This window comes from Balaenoptera borealis (assembly GCF_965194805.1).
Source record: "Balaenoptera borealis genome assembly, chromosome: 11".
In the NCBI taxonomy this organism is placed as follows: Eukaryota; Metazoa; Chordata; class Mammalia; order Artiodactyla; family Balaenopteridae; genus Balaenoptera; species Balaenoptera borealis.
This window is the reverse complement of record NC_138868.1, coordinates 86,537,319-86,558,780: the sequence shown is the minus strand read 5'-3', so window position 1 is coordinate 86,558,780 and position 21,462 is coordinate 86,537,319. Positions and strand designations below refer to the sequence as shown.

Here is a 21,462-nt window from a genome sequence, read left to right as displayed (position 1 = left end):
GTATAGGGGTAATAAATTGTGCAATTGGACTGTGGTAACACTGTAAGAAGAGAGGGCTTTGCTGGAGCCATTTTTGTTATTTGCATTTTGAATCTAGGTTCTCTTTTGTGGATGAGTAGTTAACATTTCTCATCTTTCTGATACCAGTGTCTCACAGAGAATTGGTATGTAAGATCAGTATTTCCAGCAGGTGGCGCTTTAACAATTATAAAAAAGACCTGTGACATAATCTTTCATTTTGTAGTGCCTCCATAACGTTCTGTTAAATCAAAGTGTTTTGTTTTAAAAGAGGGTATTATGATGACTGTCCTCAGCAGGGATTGCCTTTGATTAACTGTTGAAGAATGCAGGTGCCAGAAAAGTTGAAATATCCTTTGCAGGTCATAGTTTGGTGGCTAAAGTGAATACAGGATCCAGGATTCCCTTCAGTTTAGTCGGCGGCCTGAAGTTCCCACTGCTTCTTGAAACTGAGTTCTGAGGGGGCCGTAGTCCCTGTGGAATGCACCTCCAATGAGAGGACCTGGGAAGATTTTCCTGTAAAAACTAGCTTGATGGTGCAGTTTTCTCTGCGGCTCTGGAGCCTGCCCTTTTAAGAAGCTGTCGACATGCATCTCTGTGAGGTCTTCTATATGCCTAGTCACGATTCTCTTTTCTGTCATTATTATGGTGATGTACCATTTTCATGCACATTTAATCACTTAGTATCTGGATATATCCTCAGCCCTCAAAAGATACCAATAAATCAGGGAAATTCAGCAAATAGCCACTTAGCTTATTAAAAGACAAGAGATTTATGAGGAAATTAGGTAATGCTGAACATGCAGTTCTTCAATAGTATTTTTTTTTTCAATAGTATTTTTATAAAGAGTGTTTTGAGAAGTCTGGCTATATATATGTGGAATATCGAGAGGAGTAAAGCCTCTTTAGGATAGCAAAATTTTACCTGTAGGATTTAATGTCCCAAAGTTTCTTCCCCCAATGCTTTCTTCATACACTTTATTCCTGGTTTAAATATTGCCCTCTTTAGCAATCTTAAAGTGCAGACACTTCTGGAGAAGAAAATTGGAAAGGGGAGAGAAATGATACGAATAAAAAACATGGGCCATTTGAAAAATTATTGGCTCCAACTTACCATAACAAGCATTCAGATGGTGCCATATAATCATCACTCAATGAGCTATTCTTCACAGCCTGCCCAATGGGGAGGCCAGACTCTATATACCAGGTGAGATGTAGAGGACTTGCAGTGGTAGTAGCCGGAGCTTGGAGTCCCACTTTCGTTGACCTCAGATGTTGCCTTCTTTCTGCTTGGTGACAGTGCTTTTCCACTTTTCCCTGAGTGTTTCACATTCTTTCAGATTCATATTCTGACTTTGGTCTTGTGGTCCCATGTGGGACCTTATCCACCTTGGTCTTCATAAAATGTCCAGTACAGGTACCTTTACATGATAGGACACACACAGACACACACACCACCATCACCAACTCCTACGTAGACCACTCCCCCCAACGTCTTATTTTTCCAGAAATTGCAGTTGTTGATAAGATTGATTGCAGCAGTTTCAGGGAATCTGCCCTCACCCCTGACACACATCCAGAGACATTTCTGTAGAACTTCAGTTTCCTAGTCCAGCTGTTGGATTAAGTGTACAGGCATACCCCATTTTATTGTACTTGCTTTATTGTGTTTTGCTGATATCACGTTTTTTACAAGTTGAAGGTTTGTGGCAACCCTGCATTGAGCAAGTATATTAGCACCATTTTTTCCAACAGCATTTGCTTACTTCATGTTTCTGTGTCACATTTTGGTAATTCTCACGATATTTCAATTTTTTTGTTATTATATATTTGTCATGGTGATCTGTGATCAGTGATCTTTGGTATTACTGTTGTAATTGTTTCAGGTGCCATGAACTGTGCCCATATAAGATAGTGAATTTAATTGATAAATGTTGTGAGTATTCTGACTATTCCACCAACCAGCCATTCTCCTGTCTCTCTCCCTAAGCCTCACTATTCCCTGAGACACAATAATATTGAAATTTGGTCTATTAATAACCCTACAGTGGCCTCTAAGTGTTCAAGTGAAAGGAAGAGTCACATGTCTCTCACTTTAAATCAAAAGCTAGAAATGATTAAGCTTAGTGAGGAAGGCATGTTGAAAGCTGAAAAAACTAGGCTTCTTGAGCCAAACAGCCAAGTCATGACTGCAGAGGAAAAGTTCTTGAAGGAAATTATGTGCTACTCCAGTGAACACATGAATGATAAAAAAGCGAAACAGCCTTATTGCTGATATGCCGAAAATTTTGGTGGCCTGGATAGATCAAACCAGTTACAACATTCCCTTAAACCAAAGACCAATCCAGAGCAAAGCCCTAACTCTCTTCAATTCTGTGAAGGCTGATACAGGTTAGGAAGCTGCAGAAGAAAAGTTTGCAGTTGACAGAGGTTGGTTCATGAGGTTTAAGACAAGAAGCCATCTCCATAACATGAAAGTGCAAGGTGACTCAGTAAGTGCTGATGTAGAAGCTGCAGCAAGTTATCCAAAAGATTAGCTAAGATAATTCATGAATGTGGCTCCTCTAAACAGATTTTCAATGTAGATGAAAGAGCCTTCTGCTGGAAGAAGATGCCATCTAGGACTTTCCATAGCTAGAGAGGAGAAATCATTGCCTGGCTTCAAAGCTTCAAAGGACAGGCTGACTCTCTTATTAGAGGTCTTTTTGAAACAAGTTTTACTGTGGGTAAAATGCTATCAAACAGCATTGCATGCTACAGAGAAATCATTCATGAAAGTAAGAGTAAAGTGATGCAGCAAACTTCATTGTTGCCTTATATTAAGAAATTGCCATGGCCACCCCAAACTTTAGCAACCACCACCCTGATCAGTTGGCAGCCATCAACACTGAGGCAAGACCCTCCACCAGCAAACTGATTAAGACTTGCTGAAGCCTCTGATGATGCTTAGCACTTTTTAGCAATAAAGTACTTTAAAATTAAGCTATATACATTGTTTTCTTAGATACAATACTATTGCATACTTAACTGACTACATGTAACTTTTATATGCACTGGGAAACCAGAAAAAATTGTGTGACTTGCTTTATTGTGATATTTGCTCTATTGCAGAGGACTGGAATCAAATCCGTAATATCTCCAAGATATGCCTGTATATAGTGACTTTACTTGGATACAGTTGGTATACAAAATTTATTTGGTCTCCCATCAATTTAGAGCATTCAGTAGGAGGGGGAGGGTCAAGTCTTAATACCTGATCTGATAACTAAAGTGTGAGACATGCCAGAGCAGGGGGATTTGGCTTAGTTGAGAGCTAAATTTGGCTGGTGAGCACAGTCCTGAGAACTCTTTGGTCATGATGTAGAAACATGGTTCAAGTCCACATCTCCTTGTGGAGAGCAGTGCAGGAGGAATCTAGGCTAGGCCAAAGGACACTGTCTGGGAGATCTATTTGCAGAGAGCAGGGAACTCTCAAATTGCCTGGAGTTCAGTGACCACATGCTAATCCTTTAGAGGAAGGCTGGCTAGATTATGGGAGGACACTCACATAGACCCCCCAAACAGGGATGCAGGGGGCAGGGAGAAGAAACTGGGGAAGGTGTGAGTCCTAGGCCCCTGGTACTAGGATGAGTTCAAGAAAAGTAACTGGGGGCATCATCAAAGACAGACAAATCAATTTGGCCCTCAAATAGGCCCGTGGCCTTAGAATGTTCTTTAACCTTCTAACATGTACATTTCTCCAGCTGACTATCCTACCATTAAGCTCAGTAAGTTGAACTGAAGCACATCATGGTTTCTATCCCCTTCACTTCATCATCTGCCTCACCTTTTCATGTAGCAAGTGGAGAAATGTCCCTTTTAGAAGGTTAAAGAACATTCTAAGGCCACAGGCCTATTTGGGGACCAATTTATAACAATTAAAAACAATACCTTTCAATTTGGTTATCCTTTTAATTTTCTTCCCTCGTTACTAATTTTGCTGTTTCAACAGTGATAGATAATGCAGTTGGGAATAATTCATGTGTTTTCAACTGAGTGGGACAAGAGAGGAAGGGCTACGAGTGCTCCGAGAAGGGAGAGAACCCTGTGGATTCCATCTACTAGGAGGAGGAGATGGACTTGAGCTGAAGCTTGGATAATGAAGTAAGCATTAAGTACAAAAAGAAGAAGTGGAAGAAGTACTTGCCCCTAATATAATTAAATAATTATTATTTAGATACATGGAGAATTATGAGCTTTAAGCATTGACACTCAAGAACAACCATTTGACAGTACTTGATTTGGTAGCATTCAAGCCTGCCAGAGAGTGTTTTTAGTCCTTGGGAATTTGAAAATAAGTTCTGAGCTTCAGTTTTTGGCTGCTTCCCAGACACAGGCCTGCTACCCAGGGAACTATTAGAAATGCCAGCCAGAATAGTTAATGTGCTGCTATATTAAACCCTGAGAGAGATGGAGTTCTTCATCTACAGCTTAAAAAAACCATTAACCAAAAAGCAACCAAACCAAAAAACTCCTGGGTGAATTGGAGTTCACAAATAGATTGGCAAACTTGACCAGAGAGCTCTTCTGGAGGAAACCATCAGCCTTGGGATCACAAAGCAGCTGGCATAGTGATTGTGAGCACAGCTGGGTACAATCCTGGCTCTTCCTATTGCTGAGTGAGCCTCAGGCAAGTGATTTCATTTGTGTGTCTCTGTTTTCTCATCTGAAAATGTGAAGATTAGGTGAGAGAATGCACGTCAAGTGCTGAGCACATGAGGTACTGCCCCTCTGGCAATGTTTGGGGCCCACTGTCCTCTGAGGGGACTGGTTCTGCCTACCTGGGCTTGCAGTCACTCTCTTCATACACTGGCTATTTCAAGTTTCATAATCTCACTACCTTCTTTGTTATCTTAAGACACCCAGCTGTTTCTGCTGTTGACAGTAAAGGAGGAAGATCCAAAAATAAAGGAAGTGCAAAGTAACTTGTCATTATTAATGTCACAAATATAAACTGCTCCATAAAATGGGGGCACAGTTATGTCTCATTTATTTTACTAATGAATTATTCTAGAACTCAAAACCCTATTAGTAAGAAGTTCTCTTTTTAGGGGCTCTCCCCATTCCCTGAATTACCTGAAAACACAGGGGCTTCAGCAATTCCAAATGGTTGAGGGGTGCTTTCATTCAACTTTTGTACCAGGTAGGCTAGACTGCTTATCCTGCATTTCTATTCCAAATTGTCCTGATGGTAGATCCTTTGCAATGTGGCACTTCATGCACTCCATCAACCAACTTTTCTTTTGTCAAATTGTTTGTCATTGATAATTTACTCTAAATGCCATGATTTTAGCAATTGACCCTCAGTTTGTTTTTTGGTTTTGGAGGAGTCGAAAGCCCTCCAAGTCCATATTCAGTGGTCTCCAGACTGACAGGCAAATGGAAAATATCGCCAGGTATAGGAAGTATTCTTCTATTACTATATCTCCTACCAACACAGCAAATGATTCACCTATCAAATGTGTAGCACAAGCAACTGCATTCCTCCATTCAGAATGTCCTACTGTATTTCTGTTACTTCTCTACCTTCAAGAAGTCTAAGGACCAGTTCAAGAAGTTTTCTTGTAAGTATCTGACCTCAGATACAACTGTTCAAGTGGCATATGTACCAGGTCTCCCCCATTACTTACATACTTCCCTACTGTGCTAACTAAAATGTGGGGTACTACTACCTGGGGCCCTTTGAGATAAGAGATTGTCAGTCCAGTGGCCTTCCATTAACAAGAATGCTTACTGCAGCTTTAATCATAATAGAAAAATGTTGGAAACAATTGATCCATCAACAGGAGAAAGGATTCATAAATTTTGGTATATTTGCAAATGTACTACCACTCAGAAATAAAATAGTATACACTACTGATAAATATAATAACATGAATAAAAAATATTATATGAGTGAAAGAAGTCAGTAACAAAAGAGTACATATTGTATGATTCCATTTATATGAAGTTCAAAAGCTAATTTATGGGAATAGAAATTGGAACGGTGGCTGCCTCAAGGCAGCACAAGGGTTATTGGAAGGGGCATGAAGGAACTTTCTAGGATAACGGAAATACTCTACATCTTGCCAGGGAGTATTGATTACCTGGTTGTCTAATAGTCTTTTTTTTTTTTTTAACATCTTTATTGGAGTATAATTGTTTTACAATGGTGTGTTAGTTTCTGCTTCATAACAAAGTGAATCAGTTATACATATATATATATACCCATATCCCCTCCCTCTTGTGTCTCCTTCCCACCCTCCCTATCCCAACCCTGTAGGTGGTCACAAAGCACCAAGCTGATCTCCCTGTGCTATGTGGCTGCTTCCCACTAGCTATCTATTTACATTTAGTAGTATATATAAGCCCATGCCACTCTCTCACTTTGTCCCAGCTTCCCCTTCCCCCTCCCCGTGTCCTCAAGTCCATTCTCTACATCTGCGTCTTTATTCCTGTCCTGCCCCTAGGTTCTTCAGAAGGATTTTTTTTTGTTTTAGATTTTTTTGTTGTTTTAGATTCCATATATATATGTGTTAGCATACGGTATTTGTTTTTCTCTTTCTGACTTACTTCACTCTGTATGACAGACTCTAGGTCCATCCACCTCACTGCAAATAACTCAATTTCATTTCCTTTTATGGCTGAGTAATATTTCATTGTATATATGTGCCACATCTTCTTTATCCATTCATCTGTGATGGACACTTAGGTTGCTTCCATGTCCTGGCTATTGTAAATAGAGCTGCAATGAACATTGTGGTACATGACTCTTTTTGAATTAATGGTTTTCTCAGGGTATATGCCCAGTAGTGGGATTGCTGTGTCATATGGTAGTTCTATTTTTAGTTTTTTAAGGAACCTCCATACTGTTCTCCATAGTGGCTGTATCAATTTACATTCCCACCAAGAGTGCAAGAGTGTTCCCCTTTCTCCACATCCTCTCCAGCATTTATTGTTTGTAGATTTTTTGATGATGGCCATTCTGACTTGTGTGAGGTGGTACCTCATTGTAGTTTTGATTTGCATTTCTCTAATAATAAGTGATGTTGAGTATCCTTTCATGTGTCTGTTGGCAATCTGTATATCTTCTTTGGAGAAATGTCTATTTAGCTCTTTTGCCCATTTTTGGATTGGGTTCTTTGTTTTTTTGGTATTGAGCTGCATGAGCTGCTTGTGAATTTTGGAGATTAATCCTTTGTCAGTTGCTTCATTTGTATATATTTTCTCCCATTCTGAGGGCTGTCTTTTCATCTTGTTTATGGTTTCCTTTGCTGTGCAAAAGCTTTTAAGTTTCATTAGATCCAATTTGTTTATTTTTGTTTTTATTTTCATTTCTCTAGGAGGTGGGTCAAAAAGGATCTTGCTGTGATTTATGTCATAGAGTGTTCTGCCTATGTTTTCCTCTAAGAGTTTGATAGTGTCTGGCCTTACATTTAGGTCTTTAATCCATTTTGAGTTTATTTTTGTGTATGGTGTTAGGGAGTGTTCTAATTTCATTCTTTTACATGTAGCTGTCCAGTTTTCCCAGCACCACTTATTGAAGAGGCTGTCTTTTCTCCACCGTATATGCTTGCCTCCTTTATCAAAGATAAGGTGACCATATGTGCGTGGGTTTATCTCTGGGCTTTCTATCCTGTTCCATTGATCTATATTTCTGGTTTTGTGCCAGTACCATACTATCTTGATTACTGTAGCTTTGCAGTATAGTCTGAAGTCCAGGAGCCTGATTCCTCCAGCTGTTTTTCTTTCTCAGGATTGCTTTGGCTATTTGGGGTCTTTTGTGTTTCCATACAAATTGTGAAATGTTTTGTTCTACTTCTGTGAAAAATGCCATTGGTAGTTTGATAAGGATTGCATTGAATCTGTAGATTGCTTTGGGGAGTATAGTCATTTTCACAATGTTGATTCTTCCAATCCAAGAACATGGTATATCTCTCCACCTGTTTGTATCATCTTTAATTTCTTTCATCAGTGCCTTATAGTTTTCTGCATACAGGTCTTTTGTCTCCTTAGGTAGGTTTATTCCTAGGTATTTTATTCTTTTTGTTGCAATGGTAAATGGGAGTGTTTCCTTAATTTCTCTTTCAGATTTTTCATCGTTAGTGTATAAGTATGCAAGAGATTGCTGTGCACGAATTTTGCATCCTGCTACTTTACCAAATCTTTAGGATGCAAACAGTGACAGTTTTACTCTTCTTTTCCGATTTGGATTCCTTTTATTTCTTTTTCTTCTCTGATTGCCATGGTTAAACTTTCAAAACTATGTTGAATACTAGTGGTGAGAGTGGACAACCTTGTCTTGTTCCTGATCTTAGAGGAAATGGTTTCAGGTTTTCACCGTTGAGAACGATGTTGGCTGTGGGTTTGTCATATATGGCCTTTATTATGTTGAGGTAGGTTCCCTCTATGACTACTTTCTGGAGAGTTTTTATCAAAAATGGGTGTTGAATTTTGTCAAAAGCTTTTTCTGCATCTATTGAGATTATCATATGGTTTTTATCATTCAATTTGTTAATATGGTGTATCACATTGATTGATTTGCGTATATTGAAGAATCCTTGCATTCCTGGGCTAAACCCCACTTGATCATGGTGTATGATCCTTTTAATGTGCTGTTGGATTCTGCTTGCTAGTATTTTGTTGAGGATATTTGTATCTATGTTCATCAGTGATATTGGTCTGTAGTTTTTTTTCTTTGTGACATCTTTGGTTTTGGTATCAGGGTGATGGAGGCCTTGTAGAATGAGTTTGGGAGTGTTCCTCCCTCTGCTATATTTTGGAAAAGTTTGAGAAGGATAGGTGTTAGCTCTTCTCTAAATGTTTGATAGAATTCGCCTGTGAAGCCATCTGGTCCTGGGCTTTAGTTTGTCAGAAGATTTTTAATCACAGTCTCAATTTCAGTGCTTGTGATTGGTCTGTTCATATTTTCTATTTCTTCCTGGTTCAGTCTTGGAAGGTACTTTTCTAAGAATTTGTCCATTTTTTCCAGGTTGTCCATTTTATTGGCATATAGTTGCCTGTAGTAATCTCTCCTGATCCTTTGTATTTCTGCAGTGCCAGTTGTTACTTCTCCTTTTTCATTTCTAATTCTATTGAGTTGAGTCTACTCCCTTTTTTTCTTGATGAGTCTGGCTAATGGTTTATCAATTTTGTTTAACTTCTCAAAGAACCAGCTTTTAGTTTTATTGATCTTTGCTATTGTTTCCTTCATTTCTTTTTCATTTATTTCTGATCTGGTCTTTATGATTTCTTTCCTTCTGCTAACTTTGGGGTATGTTTTCTTCTTTTTTTCTAATTGCTTAAGGTGTAAGGTTAGGTTGTTTATTTGAGATTTTTCTTGTTTCTTGAGGTAGGATTGTATTGCTATAAACTTCCCCCTTAGAACTGCTTTTGCTGCACCCCACAGGTTTTGGGTCGCTGTGTTTTCATTGTCATTTGTTTCTAGGTATTTTTTGATTTCCTCTTTGATTTCTTCACTGATCTCTTGGTAATTCAGTAGTGTACTGTTGGCCTCCATGTGTTTGGTTCTTTTACAGTTTTTTTCTTGTAATTGATATCTAGTGTCATATTGTTGTGGTCAGAAAAGATGCTTGATATGATTTCAATTTTCTTATATTTACTGAGGCTTGATTTGTGACCCAAGATATGAACTGTCCTGGAGAATGTTCCATGAGCACTAAAGAAGAAAGTGTATTCTGTTGTTTTTGGATGGAATGTCCTATAAATATCAGTTAAATCCATCTTGTCACATGTGTCATTCAAAGCTTGTGTTTCCTTATTTATTTTCATTTTTGATGATCTGTCCATTGGTGAAAGTGGGGTGTTAAAGTCCCCTACTGTGATTGTGTTACTGTGCATTTCCCCTTTTATGGTTATTAACATTTGCCTTATGTATTGAGGTACTCCTATGTTGCATACATAAATACTTACAATTGTTATATCTTCTTCTTGGATTGATCCCTTGATCATTATGTAGTGTCCTTCTTTGTCTCTTGTAATAGTCTTTGTTTTAAAGTCTATTTTTTCTGATATGAGAATTGCTACTCCAGCTTTCTTTTGATTTCCATTTGCATGGAATATCTTTTTCCATCCCCTCACTTTCAGTCTGTATGTGTCCCTAGGTCTGAAGTGGGTCTCTTGTAGACACCATATATATGGGTCTTGTTTTTGTATCCATTCAGCCAGTCTATGTCTTTTGGTTGGAGCATTTAATCCATTTACATTTAAGGTAATTATTGATATGTATGTTCCTATTACCATTTTCTTAGTTATTTTGGGTTTGTTATTGTAGGTCTTTTGCTTCTCTCATGTTTCCTGCCTAGAGAAGTTCCTTTAGCATTTGTTGTAAAGCTGGTTTGGTGGTGCTGAATTCTCTTAGCTTTTGCTTTTCTGTAAAGGTTTTAATTTCTCTGTCAAATCTGAATGAGATCTTCGCTGGGTAGAGTAATCTTGGTTGTAGGTTTTTCCCTTACATCACTTTAAATATGTCCTGCCACTCCCTTCTGGCTTGCAGAGTTTCTGCTGAAAGATCAGCTGTTAACCTTATGGGGATTCCCTTGTATGTTATTTGTTGTTTTTCCCTTGCTGCTTTTAATATTTTTTCGTGGTATTTAATTTTTGATAGTTTGATTAATATGTGTCTTGACATGTCTGTCCTTGGATTTATCCTGTGTGGGACTCTCTGTGCTTCCTGGACTTGATTGACTATTTCCTTTCCCATATTAGGGAAGTTTTCAACTATAATCTCTTCAAATATTTTCTCAGTCCCTTTCTTTTCCTCTTCTTCTTCTGGGACCCCTGTAATTCGAATGTTGGTGTGTTTAATGTTGTCCCAGAAGGTCTCTAAGACTGTCCTCAATTCTTTTCATTCTTTTTTCTTTCTTCTGCTCTGTGATAGTTATTTCCACTATTTTATCTTCCAGGTCACTTATCCGGTCTTCTACCTCAGTTATTCTGCTATTGATTCCTTCTAGAGAATTTTTAATTTCATTTACTGTGTTGTTCATCATTGTTTGTTTGCTCTTTAGTTCTTCTAAAAGTCCTTGTTAAACGTTTCTTGTATTTTCTCCATTCTATTTCCAAGATTTTGGATCATCTTTACTATCATTACTCTGAATTCTTTTACAGGTAGACTGCCTATTTCCTCTTCATTTGTTTGGCCTGGTGGGTTTTTACCTTACTCCATCATCTGCTGTGTTTCTCTGTCTTCTCATTTTGCTTAACTTACTGTGTTTGGGGTCTCCTTTTCACAGTCTGCAGGTTCATAGTTCCTGTTGTTTTTGGTGTCTGTCCCTGGTGGCTAAGTGTTGTTCAGTGAGTTGTGTAGCTTCCTGGTGGAGGGGGCTAGTGCCTGTGGTCTGGTGGGTGGGGCTGGATCTTGTCTTTCTGGTGGGCAGGATCGCATCTGGGGGTGTGTTTTGGGGTCTCTGTGACCTTATTATGATTTTAGGCAGCCTCTCTGCTAATGGGTGGTGTTGTGTTCCTGTCTTGCTAGTTGTTTGGCATAGGGTGTCCATCACTGTAGCTTGCTGGTCGTTGAGTGGAGCTGGGTCTGAGCATTGAGATGGAGATCTCTGGGAGAGCTTTTGCTGTTTGATATTACGTGGAGCCAGCAGGTCTCTGGTGGATCAATGTCCTGAACTTGGCTCTCTCACCTCAGAGGTACAGGGCTGACACCCGGCTGGAACACCAAGACTGAAAAAAAGAAAGAAAGAAGGAAACAAAGAAAGAGAGAGAGAGAAAGAGAGAGAGGGAGAGAAAGAAAGAAAAGAAAAGAAAATTATTAAAAGAAAAATTAAGAAAAATTATTAAAAATAAAAATATTTAAAAGTAATTCAAAAAAGAAAAAAGAAAAGAAAGAAAGAAGAGAGCAACCAAACCAAAAAACAAATCCACCCATGATAACAAGCGCTAAAAACTATACTAAAAAAAAAAAACCCAAATGGACAGAACGCTTGGACAAATGGTAAAAGCAAAGCTATACAGACAAAATCACACAAAGAAGCGTACATATACACACTCACAAATAGCGAAAAAGGAAAATATATATATATTTATATATAAAAAAGAAAAAGGAAGAGAACAACCAAATCAATAAAGAAATCTACCAATGATAATAAACTCTAAATACTAAACTAAGATAAACATAAAACCAAAACAAATTAGATGCAGAAAGCAAACTCCAAGTCTACAGTTGCTCCCAAAGTCCACTGCCTCACTTTTGGGATGATTCATTCTCTATTTTGGTATCCCACAGATGCAGGGTAAATCAAGTTGATTGTGGAGATTTAATCCGCTGCTCCTGAGGCTGCTGGGAGAAATTTCCCTTTCTCTTCTTTGTTCACACAGCTCCTGGGGTTCAGCTTTGGATTTGGCCCCACCTCTGCATGTAGGTCGCCTGAGGGCATCTGTTCCCACCCAGAAAGGATGGGGTTAAAGGAGCAGCTGATTTGGGGGCTCTGGCTCACTCAGGCCGGGGGGAGGGAGGGGTATGGAATATGGGGCAAGCCTGTGACGGCAGAAACCAGCACAATATTGCAATAGCCTGAGGCGTGCTGTGTGTTTTCCTGGGAAAGTTGTCCCTGGATCATGGGACCCTAGCAGTGGCGGGCTGCACAGGCTCCCAGGAGGGGAGGTGCGAATAGTGACCTATGCTTGCACAGAGGCTTCTTGGTGGCTGCAGCAGCAGCCTTAGCATTTCATGCCCATCTCTGGTGTCTGCGCTTATAGCTGCGGCTCGTGACCATCTCTGAAGCTCGTTTAGGTGGTGCTCTGAATCCGTTCTCCTCGTGCACCCTGAAACAATGGTCTCTTGCCTCTTAGGCAGTTCCAGACATTTTCCCGGGCTCCCTCCTGGCTAGCTGTGGCACACTAGCCCCCTGCAGGCTGTGTTCATGCAGCCAACCCCAGTGCTCTCCCTGGGATCTGAACTCCAAAGCCCGAGCCTCAGCTCTCAGCTCCCACCCACCCCGGCAGGTGAGCAGACAAGCATCTCAGGCTGGTGAGTGCTGGTCGGCACCGATCCTCTGTGTGGGACTCTCTCCACTTTGCCCTCTGCACCCCTGTTGCTGTGCTCTCCTCCGTGGCTCCGAAGCTTCCCCACCACCACCACCCCTGCCCCCCGTCTCCACCAGTGAAGGGGTTTCCTAGTGTGTGGAGACTTTTCCTCCTTCACAGTTCCCTCCCAGAGGGGCAGGTCCCGTCCCTATTCTTTTGTCTCTGTTTTTTCTTTTTTCTTTTGCCCTACCCAGGTACGTGGGGAGTTTTCTTGCCTTTTGGGAAGTCTGAGGTCTTCTGCCAGCATTCGGTAGGTGTTCTGTAGGAGTTGTTCCATATGTAGATGTATTTCTGATGTATTTGTGGGGAGGAAGGTGATCTCCACATCTTACTCCTCCACCATCTCGAAGGTCTCTCTCCAATAGTCTTTTTATGGCCATTGATTCCTTCTATTCAAATCTATCTCATCTTGCATTGCTCCTATTCTATATGACCCACCTGGGTTCTACCTTCCACCTTCCAGCTGTGACCTGTCTTGGTACTTCTCAGAAGGGGAAACCGTAGTGGGTTGTGAAGGAAGTGCTGCACAACAAGGATGACACAGACAGTTCCCTGTGGACACTGGTATGGTGGTAAACATCATACAGTCCAGAAGTGTGGCTGTGGGATAGGACCTTCCAACTTTAGAATTCTCCTAGAGAGTTAGGAGCCTCCTGCCAAACAAGTAAGGAAATTTTTGTCTGCTCTTTGTGAGAGGAGAACTTGACACTCCAAATAGCAGCCTCCTTCAAGGATTCATTATTAACTTAATGAAGACAAACTAATATAGGTATAAATTTTTTAAATTATAATGTTAAATAAGTAAAAATCCTAAAGGTCAGTATGCCATGTTGGGCAGAATAATGGCCTCCCAAAGATGTCCAAGTCCTAATCCTTGGAACCCATGGATATGTGACCTTACATAGTAAAAGAAACTTTACAGATGTGATCAAGTTAAGGATCTTGAGATGGAGAGAATATCCTGGGTTATTGGGTGGGTCCAGTGTAATCACAGGGGCTCCTTATAAGTGAAAGGGGGAAGCAGGAGAGTCAGAGAAGGAGATGTGACAATGAAAGCAGAATCAGAGTGATACAACATGAAAAAGACTTGACTGGCCATTGCTGACTTTGAAGATGGTGGGGCACCATGAAACAAGGAAGGTGGGTAGATTCTAGATACTGGAAAAAGCCAAGAAAACTAGAGACTCCACAAAGGAACACAGCCCTGCCCATACCTTAATTTTAGTTCAGTGAGGACCATTTCAGCTTTCTGATCTCCAGAACCATATGACAGTAAGTTTGTGTTGTTTTAAGTCCCCAGGTTTGTGGTAGTTTGTTACACAGCACTAGAAAACATACACCAACAATTTGTGGTTAATATACACTTGCATCCAGGGGTCAAGTGGTATAGGGGTACAAGAGGGCTGAGTGTCAGGTATCCTGGTTCTATTCTTATCAACTAATTGAATGACCATGGACAATTATTCTGTTCAGGTCTCTGGGCCCTGATCCTCTTCTGTAAAATGGGGATGATGGCAGCCTCATCTTTAAATTATTTATCTGAAATATGTGTTGATCAGTACCCTGAGCCCAGAGAAGAATCAGATTGAGGGAAGGGCCTGGGTTTTGTAGTTAGTTAGACCTGTGTTCAAATCCCAGCTCTCTTATTTACTGGCTTAAATCGTAAGCAAGTTACTTAACCTCTTTGAGCCTTTTCTTCATCTGCAAAATGAGAAGGATAATCATGCCTGTTACCTCATGGGATTAAACTGTCAACACATGTTAAGCTCTTAGAACAAGTCCTGGCATATAGCAAGTGCTCAGCACACTATTTGTTGTGTTTATTATCTCTGTGACCTTTGGTAAAGTTATCATATAAAGATGGGCTTTTGTTTACTTATAATGTGGTTGTACTCTAAAAAATATGTACTTCATAGATTTCTATGAGGGTTAAAGAATGGTGCCTGAGGGACTTCCCTGGTGTCGCAGTGGTTAAGACTCTGTGCTCCCAGTGCAGGAGGCCTGTGTTCGATCCCTGGTTCGGGAACTAGATCCCACATGCATGCGGCAACTAAGAGTTTGCCTGCCACAACTAAGGAGCCCATGTGCTGCAACTAAGGAGTCCGCCTACCACAAATAAGACCCAGCGCAACCAAATAAATAAATAAATATTTAAAAAAAGAAAAAGAATGGTGCCTGACACTTAGTAAGCATTCAAAAAAACAAAATAAAAAACCTCTCTTTTGGATAATGTGGGGGAATTCCTTAGAAACTTGGAACGGAATTGTGCGGTGGTTCAGTATTCAGGTTTTGGAGAAACACCTGGATTTGAATCTCATATATTTTTTGTGACTTTGGGTAAGTTACTTAATCTCTCTGAGCCTCAGCACTCTCATTTTAGTAGTTTCACCTTCAGGATTAAGATTCAGAATGCGAAAAACTCAGCATGGTGCCCAACACATAGTAAACACTTATTAAAAGGTAGAAGGATGTTATCTGACTTTAGAGGTATACTTTCAGATCAAAAGTATGCATTGTAAGTAGTTGATGCTCAGTAACTTCTGTTGAATTTATTTAACTCCAGAAAATAACCTTTTTTGGGTGGATTTTCATCCTGGGGCTCATTTGGTCTTTTAAAATAAATTTTCCTCTTATTAACACAGATGATCTATTACTGTATGGAAAACTGATGAAGTAAACATAAGGAAATCACAAAAATTTTCCTCACATCCTACCAACCAGAGATACCATCAATAATTTGGAGAATATTTTTCTAGATTTTTATGCATATGGATATATAATTAAACTTTGCACACATATATACACACAGATCTACATGTATGGAACTATATAGTACATAGCTATATGGTACAATTTAAATTTTCTTTTTTTCATTCAACAAGGTGTCATAGACATCTTTCTAAGGCAGAGAATATTAACCTTCCTAAGAGTTGAATAGTGTTTCCTTCAACGGATAACCTGAGGCCTGGTAAATCAGATAACTGGACACTAGGTGGCGGTGTTGAAATGAAAATTTTGGAAAATAAACACTGACGGTACGCAGGAACAAAAGGCGTACGGGACTTTGTTCAGCTGAATCCTGTTCCTGACATCCTGATAATGAATAACTGGTGAAAGGACATTATTCTGATTAAGACTATTACTCTGGCGGATCCATATTCCCCCAGCTTGGGCTGCAGACATCAAGCTTCTAAGATTTATAAGACTGCATTCTGATTTCTTTTACCATCCATCTGTGAAACTGAAAATCTGCTCTACTTGCTATTTCTTTCACACTATCTCCCCAACCCCACTACCAGACACGACAGATGGATTGACACTCTTGCCGCCTCCCCACCCCAAAAAGCAACCCTGATTCTTGCTCCACGGCGGTTAGGCGAGAACTGGCTCCCTCTCTGGCCCAGGGTACTCTGGATGGTGCTTCACTTTGAGATTCCAAGTCCCAGAGACCTTGATCCAATTCTCCTGGGAATTTTTATTCCCCATAGCAACTGTGTCCACAGGGAGATACCAGATCAACCCAGACCTTCAGAATTCCAGCCTTCCTTGGGTTTCTTTTGTTTTATTTTTTCTTTGTTTTTTTGCAGATACTTTCTACTTCTGATCCCAACACATAACCCCCAGCCAGACACACACACACACACACACACACACACACACACACACCCATTGGTATTTGTGCAGAATGCTCTATTGGGAAGTGTGCAAGAAGCAAGTCTAGAGTTTCAGCTCTGCTAATAACTGACCTTGTGGTCTTTGTTAAATCCCTTACCTCCCTTACCTTATTTCTTCATCTCAGTTTTGTTAAATATGAGTAATAACAACAGCTGGCTCCACTCTGGGGTATTAAATATGTAGACCATATGTTTGCTTAGGGCCCTCCCAGCCCCACACATTAAAAAATGAGAAAAAATCTTCTGAAAGAATTTGATAATTTCTATTTTAAAAAATTGCTGTCTTAGGAAAAATCAGAACGTTATGAATTTCTTTATATTTATTTTGTGATTTAGTTTGTTTGTATCTTACACCACACTGACTTCTCAAACCACTCCATAGTAGAGGCTCCTACAAGCTTAGTACCATCAAAATTCTCTGTGATTCAGGGCACAAGGGTATTTTCCAAGTCAGAGCTCTAACTACACGGTCTATTATAGCACTGAGTCACGGACAAAATTTCATCTTAAGGGAAGTAGCACAAGGGGTTTGTTCACACAGACGCTATGAAAAGCCACAAGTGACACGTGCTCTGGAAGCTAACCCTTTTGGTTTTAGCTGGAGAAAATGTCTGTCTTGATTTCAGCGTCTGAAGAGGGAGAGCTTGAGGAGATGTTTTGGGAAAGGACATTATTGAAACATTAAATGCAATCTAGCTTGCTACCTGGGCACAAACAACCAAAAAGAGAGTTAACTAGTGACCCAAATAAAACATTGTCAATTTGATAACATTTGAGTCAATTTAATTCAATTCAATATATTTTGATGCAATTAACAGCTTTTGAGTCCCTACTGTAGCTAGAGTATGTGAAAGATGAAGAAATGAATTTGACTTCATCCCCACCATAAGGAGGTATAATCTAGAATACACAAACGTATACACAATTGTCTTCTCTACTGTAGTCCAGTAAGCCCAGGGACTTTGTATATCTTGTTCATCACCCTTTATCCCATTCCTGGAACATGGAGGAGCTCATTATTTTGGGGGGATGAATAAACATATAATCCATGCAAGGCAGAATGTGACAACTGCTATCAAAGAGTGATGTTGGAATGCAGAGGGGCAAGCAGTAATGCCAATTAAAAGGAAAAAGGGAGAGTGCTGAGGGAAAGAAGTATCTGAGCAGAGCTTTGAGGGATGGGTGGAATTTTGATGGGGGGGAAGAAGGGTGATAGAGATTGATCTCTTGTCTAAGAGGAAACATGATGAGCACAGGCAAGGAAGTAGAGAGAGACAAGGGGAAGACAAACTTCAAAACAAAACAAAAGGTGCTTCCTTTTCCGTATAGGCCTCCTGTGGCAGGCACTGCTTTAAGCACTTTAAAAACATCGACTCATTTAATTCACAGTAACCCTATGAGATACATGCTATAATTATCCTCATCTAACAGATGAGGGAACTGAGGCACAGAGAGGTCGAATAATGTTCAAGGTCACACAACCACTAAGAGACAGAGCCAGCATTCAAACCCAGGCAATTAGTCTCCAGAGATTGTGTTAACCAATTGTGGTGAATTGCAAGAGTGGGTGCAGATTGCTTTTCTCTGTGTCCAAGGCCTTGGACTGTGACTTCATGGTTCTTCCCATCAAGAGGTGGAGTCTACTTCTCTACCCCTTGAGTTTGGACTGATTTTATGACTTGCTTCTGTCAATCACATGCAACAGAAGAAACACTGTACCAGTTCCAAGCCTAGACCACACATGCTTCCTCTCTCACTATAAGAACCTTTCTTGCCGCCAAGTGAATAAGCCGGAGTTAGCCTGCTGGTTGATGAGAAACACGTGTCCCAGTGTTTTGTTTCCCCCCCCACCCTTCTCTCTCTCACTTGCTGGCCCAGACAAACATGTCTCTGTGTTTTCTAGGACAGGCCCATGCTGTTCCACAGAGCTGCTGGGTCTGGCAGTACCTATTTAATTCCCAGCAGTTTAGTTCCCCATACTCCTTTATTCTAGCTGACAGTAGCCAATTCCCAGAACCACCCATCTGAGCCCAGCCCAAATTGCCAACCCACAAAATCATGAGCTAAATAAATTGTGGTTTGTTAAAAGCAAAACAGGCCCCAAATGGAGTCACTTATGTTAAGCCCCACGTCACCAACTGAGACATATTTTCAGCTCTTCCAGAAATAGAATCTTAAACCAGTTAATCAGGAATTGCCTGATCCCCTAAAGGAAAGTGACATCACCACAACCAATATGTTTTTTGCCTAGTACAACTACCTTGTTCCTGCTTCCTTCTGAATAAAGAAGTCTTGCATTTTGTACAGCTTCTCAGAGCTGCCTGGTTCATGAATCATTGAATACAGCCAATAAGATCTTTTAAATTTATTCAGTTGAATTCTTTTTTTAACAGGTTGTCTTAAACCCCTAAGATTTGGGATAGTTTGTTAAGCAGCAAAGGCTAACACTATGCTGCTTCTAAATTACTCTCTATTTACTTTGTACAACACATTTTACAGAAGATTTGGCATGTTATCTTACATGAGATGGGACAAAAAATCAGAGAGTGTAGAGAGTTAATTTGCTCATGATCAAATTGCTAGTAGATGGAAGAAACAGGATTATAAAGTATAATGTTCCAAAAATCAAAGGTCAAATGAGACTTCAACTAGTGCTGATAAGGAACAAAAGCTACTTTTGGTTCTAGACATGATAGTGAATTAACAGGACTGTTGGCTCTTTTTCTAACTGAACCATAGTCATATCACAGAAATGAGAGAAAAGCACTAGGATTTGAAGTACTGGAGCAAAATCCATGAGAAACACTTGGGGAAATACAAAGTGATTATGACCTGGTATGGGAAGGAAAGCTCAGCGTGGGGTAGAAGACCAGGCTCCAGTAGGACAGGGGAGGGAAATTTTGAGTTATGCTCTTTTATCCATTGCCCACAGTGGATCACTGATGGCTCTGTTGTAATGTAGAACAGAAATGTAGCAGCTCTAGTCCAGGACTTCAAGAGTCAGCAGGGTGATTGGCCATGGTGTGGAGCAGATGACAATGAGGCAGTCAGATTATTGAGCCTCTGTTTGTTCCCTACTCCCTCCCATCTCCTCCTAAAAGAACAAACAAACAAACAACACTGTTTTTCTCTACTATTATACTCGTGCTGCTTTACTTATGACCCTATCTACCCTAGAGTTAACATCAGGTCCTACAAGTTAAAGGACTCAGTCCCACAAGACTTCCCTCATCCCCCTTCAGATGCCAATCACAAGCCCCAGATTGTCACCTGTACTTTTGACTGACCAGCTATAAGTTAGGAGTTCCTTCAATAGTGACAGTCTTCTCAGGTTCAATAATTTGTTAGAATGGCTCACAGAACTCAGGAAAAGAGTTTATGTATTGGATTACTGAGTTGTTATACAAGGATACAACTATCAGACGGAAGAGGTACATAAGGCAAGGTTTTGTAGGAAAGGACATGGAGATTTCATTGCCTACTCAGGGTGGCCTTCCCAGCACTTCGACGTGTTCTCCAACCCAAAAGCTCTGAACTTTGGTTATAGTTTTTGCGGAGGCTTCATTATGTAGTCATGAATGATTAAATCATTTACCATTGGTGAATGAACTCAATCTCCATACCATCTCCTTTCCCCGGAGGTCAAGGGATGGGGCTGAATCCCTCTAATCACTGGTTGGTTCTTCTGATAACCAGCCCCCATCCTCCAAGAGTCATCACATTAAGATAAACTCAGGTGTGGCTGAAAGGGGCTTGTTATGAATAACAAAAGACATTCCTTTCACTTTTATCACTCTTCTCATTTAGGAAATTCCAAGAATTTTAAGAGCTTTGTGCCAAGAAGGATGAAGACCAAATATGTATTTCTTATTATAAATCACAAAATCACACCTCCAGGATTGGACAATTACAATGCAGAGAGAAAAAAGATCTTTCGGGGAGATTTTTGAGAGATTTATGTAGCCTCTCCAACAACCTAGAGGTTAGGTCAGGGTCACCTGGTGAAGGTACAAAAAGTGGAATAGATTCTTCCCCCAACTCCCCAGGGTTAGTACAAGCAAGAGTCTGGGCCACAGCTCCTCACTTTGGGTATATCACCAGGGGAAAATGAACTCAGAGGCAAAAATATCGAGATAATGGGAGTCCAGTCTGTTTGAGAGAAAGAATACCACCCAAATGACCTTTGCTAGAGAAAACAGAATTGATGTAAAACATGGACTAAGGCTTTATTTATTTAATTTTTGGCCGTGCCTCGCGGCTTGCGGGATCTTAGTTCTCTGACAAGAAATTGAACCTGGGCCATGGTAGTGAAAGCGCCTAGTCCTTAACCACTGGACCTCCAGGGGACTGGAGTAAGGCTTTTAATTTAAGCTTAATAAATCTCTTCAAAGAAATAGAAGATTATATTGGTAATATTGAGCAGGGACAGAAAGCAACGAAGAAGACCCAAGTAGATATCCCGATGTTAAAGAGAAAAACCACAGGCCCCAAATGGCACCACTTGTGCTAAAGCCTAGATTTAATACCTGACCTAATTGCAGTTTCAACCTTCACCAGGAATGTAATCTTAACCAATCAGTCTGGAATTTTCTGGTCAGCACCAACGAAGTAATCTGCTACATGGGTCCTCTCCATCCCCCAGAGGGAGAAGAGGCGTCTGAAGGGTAAAACCTTTGCCAAATTCCCTCCCCAC

The 21,462-nt window shown here is 40.3% G+C and overlaps 1 protein-coding gene and 1 long non-coding RNA gene across 2 annotated transcripts in view; one reads left to right on the top strand and one right to left on the bottom strand.

Annotated features, from left to right (window-relative positions):
• Nucleotides 1-10,446, top strand: part of SLC35F2 (solute carrier family 35 member F2) — a 58,386-nt gene extending 47,940 nt beyond the window's left edge. Inside the window, exon 8 of the mRNA XM_082342992.1 lies at nt 381-10,446. Coding sequence (XP_082199118.1) covers nt 381-404 — 24 coding nt within the window. The 3' untranslated portion in view covers nt 405-10,446. The remainder of the gene's footprint in view (nt 1-380) is intronic.
• The window catches only part of LOC309606206, a 404,244-nt gene that overhangs the window by 74,337 nt on the left and 308,445 nt on the right, over nt 1-21,462 (bottom strand). The window lies entirely within an intron of this gene.